This window comes from Prunus dulcis, chromosome 2 (assembly GCF_902201215.1).
Source record: "Prunus dulcis chromosome 2, ALMONDv2, whole genome shotgun sequence".
Lineage (NCBI taxonomy): Eukaryota > Viridiplantae > Streptophyta > Magnoliopsida > Rosales > Rosaceae > Prunus > Prunus dulcis.
In genome coordinates this window covers 12,124,741-12,136,690 of record NC_047651.1, presented here as the reverse complement: position 1 = coordinate 12,136,690, position 11,950 = coordinate 12,124,741, and the positions used below count along the sequence as shown (strand labels likewise).

At 36.0% G+C, this 11,950-nt stretch overlaps 1 protein-coding gene across 1 annotated transcript; it reads right to left on the bottom strand.

Moving 5' to 3' along the window:
* Positions 1-10,317: 10,317 nt before the first annotated feature.
* LOC117619355 (F-box/kelch-repeat protein SKIP25-like) lies at positions 10,318-11,631 on the bottom strand. The gene has a single exon (XM_034349285.1). It carries the CDS (start codon positions 11,568-11,570, stop codon positions 10,413-10,415), a length of 1,158 nt encoding a protein of 385 aa, XP_034205176.1. The 5' UTR covers positions 11,571-11,631; the 3' UTR covers positions 10,318-10,412.
* Positions 11,632-11,950: the final 319 nt, after the last annotated feature.

Below are 11,950 nucleotides of genomic sequence, written 5' to 3'. Positions count from 1 at the left end.
CAAGACACCAATGTACGACTGCATTTCACTATGTGCTTGGCCAATACCTTTCCCCCTTTTATTGTACTCAACAATTGGCCTCAGTTTCTGAAGCTTTCTCTTCACAACACGAGGCATTGTGCTCATACCTCGACCAGTCTTTGAATCATCAGAGATTGTTGTCTGGCTGGTTGTTCTGTCTCAGCAGATGATGAAGCAAACTTCATCTTCTTCGAAGACTTCATCTCCTTCGAAGACTTGTCTTGAGGAGCTACCATTCCAAGCTTCTTGGAGCCAGAATCCTTAGTTTGTTGTTGAGAAACCATTTTAACAGACAAAACTGCAAATGAAAATATTTCAGAAAAAGATTAAGAACACAAACGACGGTTATTAATAAAATACGACGTATGATACGATTTTAAACGACGTCAATAGTAATAAACCGTCGTGGTATTTATGTTCATACGAGTTTAAAACCATTATTTATATAACGTCGTGGTATTTATGTTCACACGACGTCAATAGTAATACACCGTCGTGGTAAAACCATTATTTATATAACGTCGTGGTATTTATGTTCATACGACGCCAATAGTAATACACCGTCGTGGTATTAACATTCACACGACGTAAAACAATACTGTCGCCTATATTAGATTCCAACCCTAGTTTCTTTTTCTTTATATTTTATCAAATAAGGGAAAAACAAAAACCATTGTTCAGAGAAATCAAACCTGCAATTAAACAAGCAAATAAAAAAAAGACTATTATTTTAAAAACAACTTTGTCAATTTTCAGACGACGCTAGAACGACCTGACGAACCGTCGTGGTCTACATATTTAACCACGTAAATAAGAACTACCGTCGTCTTATTTAGTTGAGGTAGTTGTCTTCAAAGTTGGAAACTTTCCCTCTTTGTCTGTATATTTTATCAAACTTGGAAAGAAGTAAAATGATTTTGGCCAGAAAAAAGGTAAAAAGATTTTTCAAACAAAAAACGTATGAGCATGCAAAACAGTAACCAAAATAGTGAAAATGAAAGTTTACCTTTTGCGTGCAATGAAAGCAAGAGGAAGACGATCGATGTTTAAGTTCAGAGACGACGAAGAAGACGAGAGGAAGACGATGAGATACTCTGACAGTGCTCTGACAGGAAAAAAGACGAAAAGTTTTCTCTGGGAGATTGAAATTTTTAATCGGGTTTGGAAACAGTGCATGTGTAAGTCGAAAAGTTGCTTATATATAAAACCATTTCAAAAAAGAAATACGGCGGTTACATATAACTACGTCGTTTTTAAATAACACGACGCAATATTTGTTATGCGCCGTGGAATCCTTTCATTTAACGTCGTTATGTTTAATATAACCGACGTGGATTTAAATAAAATAAGAATATAAGAACAACGACTGTTTTTGTTTTACTGTCGTCGTTTTTAGTCGTCTTAAGTAATACTAAGACGACGTAATATATTTGTTGAGCGACGTTGATTTTTTAAACGTCGTTAGGTGTAATATAACCGTCGTTGAAAATTGTCTTTCTGATTGCAAATTTGCAAAGACGTTAGGTATAATTTTTGTAGATACACAAACGCACACACATCATCAACTTCCAAAAAATTGTCTCTCTGATTGCAAATCTGTGTCATCTGTTAAGATTATGATGTGGAACAGAATTCCATCTGTTAAGATTTCGTAACCCTTGGGTTCTCAGAAAAATCTGATTATGTCAGCGGTTTTCTATATAAACCGTCGTGGTTATTTCAATTCTTGTCATTAAGTAGATCTACCGACGTAGGATAAGAAAATCAAAGAAAAAAATTGTTAACAAAAATTCATATTAAGACGACAGTTTAAATTAAATGTACGACGTATGAAATGAATAAATACGACGTTAAATTTTATAGTACAATTTAAAGATAACGTCGTAGAACTATATGATAATGACGTCGATATATTTATATTGTACGTCGTTGTAAATTATTTTAATACGGCGATATTTTTTATTTTAAAGACGTGGATTTGTTTGTAATTATACGGCGTCTTATACGAAAACCTCGTCGTGTTATTTTATGAGTAAAAACGGCGGTTTTTATTGAAATCGTCGTCTTTAATTTCTACGTCGGTCGATTCATAACTTCCGCCGTTCTTTGTTGGCTTTGATTTTACACTGCGGAAATCTGTTTCAAATAGACGTCGGTTGTTTAATTAGGTACGTCGTTGTTTTTGAACAGCCATTTGAATCTCCAATTTTTTGTTGTCTAAGGTGGTATTACACGACGGTGTTTTTAGAACCGTCGTCTTTTTATAAACCACGGCGGTTTTCACTTAGACCGTCGTTGTTTTCTGGTCGTCTTTTTCACTTTTTGTAGTAGTGTGAGCAATGAGACTAAGGGGCCCTGTGGCAATGGGTCTTCCAAGAGAAAACCAAGACATGTTATGGATCATGAGCCGCTGGAATTTCGGGAACGATAAGTTGGAAGGTGGGGAAGAACTACGTGTTTCGGTGAAGTCGGGTTTGTGGGCAAAGGAGTTCGCGATCCAACTTGTGCATGAAGAAGAAAATAAGGGTAAGGGTGTTGGATCGAATGGTGAAGATATAGTAACACTTCCTTGGAACCAAAATGTTGTCAAGGCTGGAGATGTGCCAGGATCAGTTTCAGCATCAAAATATGAGATGTGGAAGGGCAAATACTTTCTATGCAATCATAGGTATCGAATTCATCAAGCTCAATTCAGAAGGTGCCAGGGGAACTCAGCTTATGGTGACTATTCATACAAGCCAGGGGCCTCCTTTTATTTTAATAATTTCTTATTTACCCATGAGGTTGATATTAGTGAGAAGAAATTGAAGTATGTTACAAACGCATTCACTAATTAAACCTAAATTAATTTAGGTATTCATTCTGTTATTACAATAGTTTAGGCAATATTGATATGTAATTAGGTTTTTCTTCTTCTATATTTCTATTTTGGAAATATTGATATGTAATTAGGTTTCTCTTCCTCTATATTTCTAATTTGGTTTTCTTGTGCAAGTTATCTTATTGAGAGACTGTTGAAAAGTTATTGAGAGACTAATGAAGAGTCAATTCACTGTCAGCTTCGTCGAATCAACCCATATTTGTAGATTCCCCAATTCCCCAAAAGTTGAAACCCTAAGAAACTTTGAAGAGTCGTGCGAAAACAACCTTCAGTTTGAGCTCATCAAAGACTTGAACTTTATCTTACCCACAGAATGGACTTGACCTCATAAAGTTCGCAATATGCCTCTCACGTAACTAATTTGACAAAAAAATGGATGAAATGTTTACAAAACTGACGGTGGAGAAAAAATTGACAATAAAATTTAAGAGTAATGTTACACTTATCACATTTTTATCTTACATTTCTATACAATATGATGTGGCATGTCCATATCATATGCTACATCAATTAAATGAATGAAGTGTATTTTAATAAATAAAATTAGAAAAACAGAAACTAGTATTTTACATGATGTGGTATGTACACATCATTTGTCACATCATGTAGTATGAAATTGTAGTATAACATTACTCTTAAATTTTAATTAATGTACTTAATTTTCTTTAAAAAAAAAAAAAGGGATAAATAGAAAGTAAGGAACAAATTCAGAAGACAATTCGGCATATTACTCCATTTTTTTCTTTTCTAGGCCTTTCGCCAACTATTAATAATATAGTAAATTTAGGTTTTGCCCATAAAAAAACTTTCACTTTTGGAAAAAGCCAAAGCTTTTTCAAAAAAGACAGAAAAACCTCTCAACTTTCAAACCAAAGACATGCAAATGTAAAGGATTCCTTAGGAAATTAAAAAATAAATAAGGGCAATTTTGTCCATTTTGGCTTCTTTTAAAATTTTTCTCTCTCCTTTGGTTTTTTCCAAAGTCTCCCTAATAATATCCAACCCACCACATAATTGTTCGATAACAATGAGCACTTTGCAGGCTAGCCCAATAATCTACCTATTCCAGTACCACAATATATGTCAATAATGGATCATATATGAGGCTTAATAATCAGAAATACATGTTAGTTTACTCGTGCCGTCCCATACGTGTAAATGAGATGATACTATGTCATCCCGTTACTGTTTGGCATGACATCAGTTCCAGATTTGTGATTCCGTTTGGTGCCATACCGTACTGAACAGTACAGGTAAATAATAATCCTAATTTAATTCCAGTTCCTCCTTTCTCTCCCACAGACATTTCTTTTGACTCAGCTTTGTCTGTTTGCAATAATTTGCCCTTAGGTTATTCATCTGAAACAATAATAAGTTAATAACCCTTGTGAATACTGCAACTGCCTATATAAGTAAATAATAATCCTAGTTTAATTTCAGTTCCTCCTCTCTCTCCCATAGACATTTCTTTCAACTTAGCTTTGTCTGTTTGCAATAATTTGCCTTTAGGTTATTCATCCGAAATAATGATAAGTTAATAACCCTTGCGAATACTGCAACTGCCTGTAGTTCTCTCTCAGGCTTACATATTTGCTAACGATATCGGTATCTTTGAAAGAAAATGATATGCATTTGACCCAAATTCGGCTTTTTCTTTCTATTTTCTTCAATTACTTTCCTTTTCATTTACCAAACGTAAATAGCTAAATAAATAAATAAATAATTTTTTTTTTCTTCTTTCTGGCTAAATAAAAAGCATGTACTTTGACCATGGTTTAATAATGGTTTGTTCTATCTCGCTGCTATAATTCCATTTCGCTTGAACTTTATATGAGATTTTCATTTCTTGGTTGGTCTTGAATTAAGACTTTTGATTGTTTATTTTGTTGTATTACGCTTGATTTATGAAATTTTGTAGATTTTTTACAGTATCAACATTGATACCAAATCGTACCGGTCCCGTTGAACGTGTTTTCAAAAATTCTCATCCCGTGTCATCTCATCCCGATTCCCCTATCTGGAATTAACACCGGGCTGACCTCCATCCCGTGTGATCCCGTACCGTGCCCAGCCCTAGTTTGTTTACTTGTTTAAATGTCTGTTAAAAGTAGTGCTGATGGCATATAGTAATTACCTTTCTTTTTTTTCTTTTTTTTTGGTCAAGAGTAATTACCTATCTTTGGTCACCTAAAATCGTGTATTTTTTATGGAAATTAATTGTGGTGCAAGGCATTATTCTCAACTGAAACATTTCGAATACTTCGAATGTTTTCCTCCTTGTAGTGTAATAATGTGCGTAAATTTGTTTTTATGCTCAATGTTAGAGCTTCATGCCTATTTTAGAAAAGGCTAAAATTTTGACTTATATTTCACTTTAGTTCTTTTTTTTCTTTTTCTTTTTTTTTTTTCTATCAAAGATAAACTTTATTACATAAATTTCAATAGTATAATCAAATAATCAACATGACATCTAAAGTACCAATCCCAAGAGGGCAACAAACTAACATTTTAAAAACAAAACTAGAGCGAACAAAAGCCGCACTAAAACTACTAGCCCACACCACCACAATTAACCATAAGCCCAAACAAAATCCACAAACCCAACATGACTGAACCCTGAAGCAACCCATGAGCCTAAATGAACCCTACCACCGACCACACCCCCCACCACACTAGATTTGGGGAAAATATGATTTCCAGCAATATACCTGCGCATAATAGCGAACAAATAAACGAAAACAACAATCCTACCAAAGAATAATTGGGTGATTTGCAGCAACTTCCATCAAAGACGATGTAGAACCAACAGAGAACATGAGTAGTGTTAGAGAGTGGATTTTGGGAGAAAGATTTGATTGAGAACATAGCCTAAAAGGGGTGATGAGAAATTTCAATTTGAGCATGGCTTAGAAGAATTCACCCCAAGGGGTTCACTACTAAAATATTTGGTTTTCAGCACAACTGTTATTTGTGCACTTTAATGCAAAAAGACACAATTATTCGTGCTCTATACTGATGGCCACAATGTAGCCACTTTAAAATAATCAGTTTCCTCTATAGGAGTTTCTATTGTTCATAGGGCACGATTTTACTTTTGGGCACGTATATAGCATATATCTGATAACATCGATTGCTGCTTTTGATTTGACTTTTGTACATACACACAAACCATTCATCTGTGCCCAATGTATTTATTTTTTCAAAAAAAAAAAAAAATTAGGGTTGCCAAGCACTGCCACCTCTTACATCCCTCTACCATCCAAATCAGCGCCACTTCACCTTTCTCTCTCTCTTTCTTTCTCCATCACCTCCACTTCCTCGTTCTTTTTCTCCATCGCCGCCACGTTCTCTCTCTCTTTCAAGTAATGCAAACACAATGAGCTCACTAAAATTAAAATTTTCAACCAAACTCGCACAAATAAATACAGGATTAGATTTAAGAATTGGGTATAAATGAAAATTATGCAAATACACAATTAGCTCACTCAAATTAAAACTGTCAACATCTTAATTCTTACTTACCATCTTTCAATACAGTCAAAGAAAAATCGCTTTGTCTTACAATTGGAACAGTGAACAACTACAAACTTGTTAGGCTTGTCCTATAAAACGCTAACTTTTCATTTTCGTTCATTTAAAAAAGAATGCAGTCAACCATCCATAAGAATTTAGATCAGAGTGAGAGAGATCACTTCTTTCAATTTACAATTGTTCATGGGATTATTGGAATCGTTGTCTCCGTCTGATCGATCTCTTTGAATTTTCTTATTCTTGGTCATATTATTCAACTACTCCAAGTGTTTTTCACAGTGGGGATGCTGTGGTTGGGGAGGATGGTGGGAAGGATGAGGAAGATGAGGGAGCAGGGAGACATCGGTAAAATCGAAGGAGGAGAATAAAGAAGGCTCATTTTGGATTTCTAGAGATAAGAGTTATGGTCTTCGGGAAAGCAAAGGATGGAGGAGGAGTATGGGGGAAGGCAAAAGGAGGAGAATATAATTTTTTTGGCTTTTTATCACAAATGGTCATTTAGGTTTGCGAAATTATCATCTTTCGTCTCTAAGGTTTTTTTGTGACACTAATGGTGCTTAAGGTTACTCTCCACACATAAAAATGGTCATTGCCATTAGCTTCCATCGAATTTTATGTTAAATTGATGACGTGACACATATGTGGAGCCTACACATACAATAGTATAGCCACATGGCTTTAAATAAAATATATAATATATTTTAAAACTTAAAATCCATGTAAAAATTTTAAAAAGAAAATTAATTCTTTTTATAAATAAAAAAAAAATTAAAACTGAAAAACTAAAAACCCTGCAGCCATCTGCTCATCGCAGACCCACTCATCGAGCACCTTAAGCCAAGGAATTCCAAGAGCTGTTCAAGAAGGAAATGGCCTCTCGATTGGCGGATTTTGAAGCCAAAGAGTTGAACTTTAACTTGGTGATGTGAACTAAAGCCAAGGAATTGCAGGGTATTGTACAAGAGGTTTAGCCAAACAAAGAAACATTGATTGAAGAATATGACAGAGATGAAATCCAATGAGTAGAAACTTGGTTCGATTCAGAAATTAGTGCTGGAGTACTCGAACGCATTTGAATCGAAAATAAATATTTTAATTTGCTTGAGAGTGGGTCTGCCATGGGGGCAGGGGCGCTGGGAGAAGGAGAACGCGGGGGATGGCTGTAGGTTTTTTAGTTTTTTATTTATAAAAAGACTTAATTTTCTTTTTAAATTTTTGATATGGATTTTAAGTTTAAAATATTTAAAATATATTTTATATTTTATTTAAAGCCACATGGTTCTATACCATTGGATGTGTATCAAGGACAATTAGTGTCACACACAAAAAAACTTAGGGACTAAGTGTAATACTTTCGCAAATCTGAAGGACCATTTGAGATAAAAAGTCAATTTTTTTCTCATAAAACGAGGAGTTGATAAATAGAATAAATTATTATTTTTAAAAGTATATAAAACCTAAGGGCACAAAAAAGTTTTTCGTACCCTTCGGAAAGCACAATTAATCATGCTTTTAAACTATAACAATTACTCTCACTGAAAGTGAGGTGACAAGATGGAAGCTTATATTAGCATTGGACACAAACAAATAAATTCGTTCTTAGACATACATTAATTGTGTCTTTTGTGTAAAAGACATCTTTAAGTATTTTTTGTGCTAAATGAGATTGAAAAGGCGTAAACCCTTCTTCCGTGCTCCTTGAAATGTGCCTTTAGAGCAGTTTTGTAGTAGTGGTTTCTTATTCAAAACGCCTTAGTAGACTTATTCTCTAACCCAAAAGGAAAAAACGAGAAGAGAGAAGAGGGAGGAGGGGCAGTGACGCTTCTTCCTCCTCTCTCTCTCTATGAAGTTTTTCCTTTGGGACTCATAGAGGAAGAGATCGGCAAGGTTTTTTTTTTTTTCTTTCTTTGGGCTTCTTCCTCCTATTGCGTTTTCAAATTAAGCAAATTTGATCTGATTTGATCTAACTTTAGTTCTTATTGAGACAAATTTGATAATTTTATTTATGTAGTTTTTCCTAGTCATAATCAAGTCCTATAAATCTAAAGTGTTTAAGAGATAGATTGAGTGATTACATACATAATTGATTGCAAATATTTTGAAAAGACAAAAATGTCCTCACATATTGTGTTGCATATTGCCACGTTGATGATTTTTAGAAAGATACGAAAATAATAGAGAAGGTTAGAGTTTTCTCTACGGTACGAAAGAACCGGATGGCCAGAGCCGTGAGGGAGAGAGGAGAGAGTGGCGTGAGAGAGAGAGAGAGGGAATTCGGCTAGGATTTTGTGTAACATTCCACATCGACCAACGGAAAGGGGGTGATGTGCCTTATATGTACATGCTCACCTCCATCTAGCATGAGACTTTTTGAAAGCTCACTCGCTTGGGAGTCATGAGAACTTCGAAGTTAAGCGAGTTTGGGCTAGAACAATCCCAAGATAGGTGACCTACTGGGAAGTTACTTGTGAGTTCTTAGAAATAAAATCATGAGGGCAAAGGGGGAGTCCCAAAACAGATAATATCATACTGCAGCAGAGCCCCTTTAGTGTGCTTTGAAGTCACCATTTTCATTTTCTTTTAACGGATTGATACGATCTGTTTAATAAACAAATTATATAAATTTGGCAAATTAATTCGAATATGACCCGAATTTTTATCGTGAGAGTTGAACGGCTAATCTTTCCACTTTAAAGCCCTTCTTATCGTCATGCAGATGTTCCAAAAGCGAAGCACTTTTTATAATAATAATAAAAAGTGCCCAAAATTTAATGTACCATATATAATATATAATTATATATGTGGTAGCTTAGCTTTCAACTTTGAAGCCCTTCAAAAGGTAAAGAGGCGTTGAGAATATAAATCACTTGCTTGCTGTTTATTTTATGATCTTCAAAAAAAGCTAGTTGCCGATACAATGAACAAAGACAAAAGGTTAACTTTTCTCGGGTCAATAGGGTTCACAGGACAAAGCTTTATAGCTAGTGGTTGGCAATATTAAATTTGTAAAGGTAGATGTTGTTGCCTTTAGTGGTTGGAACTTGAGACTTGTAATTTGGAATTTCTTACTTTACAAGCTTGGTCAAGTTTATTTCAAGGAAAAACAAAGAGATACTTTTTCAGTTTTTGGCCTTTGCATCTCTCACTTGCTTTCAGTGCATGTGATGTGATCTTATCTTATCTCTCTATGGTTTGGTCCGATTGTGACCTTATCTCTTGTGTTCTTGATTTTGTTTTCATGTTGGTTTCGAATTGTTGATTGGTTTCTTCTCCACATGTATTATTCGAATAGGGTAACTGCTTTTTTCTTATTAAGAAAAGAAATTTGAAGTTGAGAAAATTAATATAGAAAATGGAACATTTATTCAATACTTGCCAAAAATAAACATTAGAATTAACATAGTGTCTGTATTGTTTTTCTAAAATACTCTATTATCTATCTGTAAAAATAAAAAAAAAGAGGTTAAGATTCTCTTTGTAAGTCCTCAAAAAGGTCATGATATGCACTGAATTTGAGATGGAATAGCCTCCCCTCCCCCTAAACGTTTTTGAACCAAAAAGTACTCTACTACCTAAATAAGGAACTCTGGATCTTTTTTTCTTTTTTTTTTGGCCATTTGTTACACTAAAAAGAATCAAACTTTAGAACTTTATTTTACCAAAAAAAGAAAACTTTATATTATCCGTATCACATTAAATTAAGAACATTCTTTATTTTTTTCTTCGTAAAATAGTTAACTAGCTAAAGAACATAATCCTTAAAGAAATTAGAACCAAAACTACATTTAATCTCTACATGTAAGTACTTTTCATTGTTCTTTTCTTTATTGCATTTGATAGGAATTATAACAAAAAGTTCCATTTCATATTTATCTAGCCCAAAAAAAAACTCACACACATTGTGACCTATGAGGATTGATGTATCGTCATATCCACGCTATATTAAACTATTCTTAAATCATGAGGAGCAATTAAAATATTAATCCGTTCTACACATCCTAGGCAAAATGTGTACAGCCACAACTTCCAACATCGGCGGCGGCTCCACCACCCAAATTCGCGGTGGTGTCGCCACGACATCTACCACCACAATCCTTCTTCCGTTAGCACAAACCACGCAAACTCTCCCCCTCCCGGCACAAACTTGCTCAGCCTCTCTTAACACAACCGACTCCATCACCATTTCCCAGCAGTCATTTTCATCAACATACTTGTTCAATACTCCTTTTCTCTCATCCACCACATACATCACATCATCATCATCATGGTCATCATGACCATCATCATTGATGGTTGCAGCAGCTGGCCCATTCCATCCACCGAGCATGCCTTGAGGCATGACTTGCCACGTGTCCTTCTGCACATCATAGACAACCCCTTCTTTGACTGCATTGCCCTTGGAATTCACCATCCATAGCTTCCCTCTGTACCCAATAGCCTCCACATCCTCCCTGCTAAACCTTCCATTTTTAAGGCATGCCTTCTTAACCCATGACGAAGAAGCCTCCTTTCTCTTCGTGTCCCACTCTTCCATCGACCTAGCAACATCTCCTCTATAAGTTGTTCCAATCCCACTAGCCACGTACACTTTTCCACCCACAGTCCCAACCCCACACCAGCGGCGCGGCTCGGGCAGCGGGGGGCCGAAGGACCACTGGTTGGACAGTGGTTGGAAAACAAGAGGACGAGGCATCGCTGGTGCGAACTGGTGGGTAGTGGCAGCAACGAGGACAAGGCGGCCGGAGACGGACAACCATTGGATCGGTAGTTTTCGGGAGAGGAAGGACGGGTGGCAGTGGAGGAGTTGGAGAGGAGGGGAGGAGGGAGGAGGAGGGAGAGATGTCCATGTGTTTGATATGGGGTCTAGTGAGGAGAACTGAATGGGGGAATTGGGGTTGTGGTGGTGGTGATGAGGTGGTGGTGGAGAGAGAATGGCGTAGAGAGAGAAAAAAGGAGGGAAGGAAGGAGAGTAGATAAGGCGCCGCCATGAGCGGCAAACAGAGAAGAGAACGGAAGGGTTGATTTTTGCAAGGCAGAGCTGTGCAAGGTGGTTTGGTAAGCCTGGCAACAGCAAAGTCTCATCGGAAGAGGCTCGAGTTCGACAGTGTTTTGGTTTTGGTATGGCTTCTTGATCCATAGAGATTCATTCAAGCATTATTGTTTGGGGGGTCTTTGGAATGCTTCTTGTTCCTATATATATATATATATATATATATATGGATTTTTGGGGCCGTTCAGGTGCCCCAGTAGCCAAAGATGACATCTGATTTCAAAGCACCTGTCATCACCTGTATATTGTATTTAAATTCGCTGGATAAGAATTAAAAAAAAGTGACACAAAATGAAGACAAGGAAAATTGAGATGTATGATCAAGCAGGAGCCTGTTTTGGAGCGTTTATAGCTTGATGCACATGCACGAAAGCCCTTTTTCCATCGAAGATTCTTCAAAGAATTTTTATAATAGAGACAAAATCAGGAAGCCCTGAGTCTCCTGACTTCGAGATAAGCTTCTACTG

Excerpts from the sequence above, each read along its gene's own strand:
- LOC117619355 (XM_034349285.1), bottom strand. The coding sequence starts at position 11,570 with ATGGATCAAGAAGCCATACCAAAACCAAAACACTGTCGAACTCGAGCC.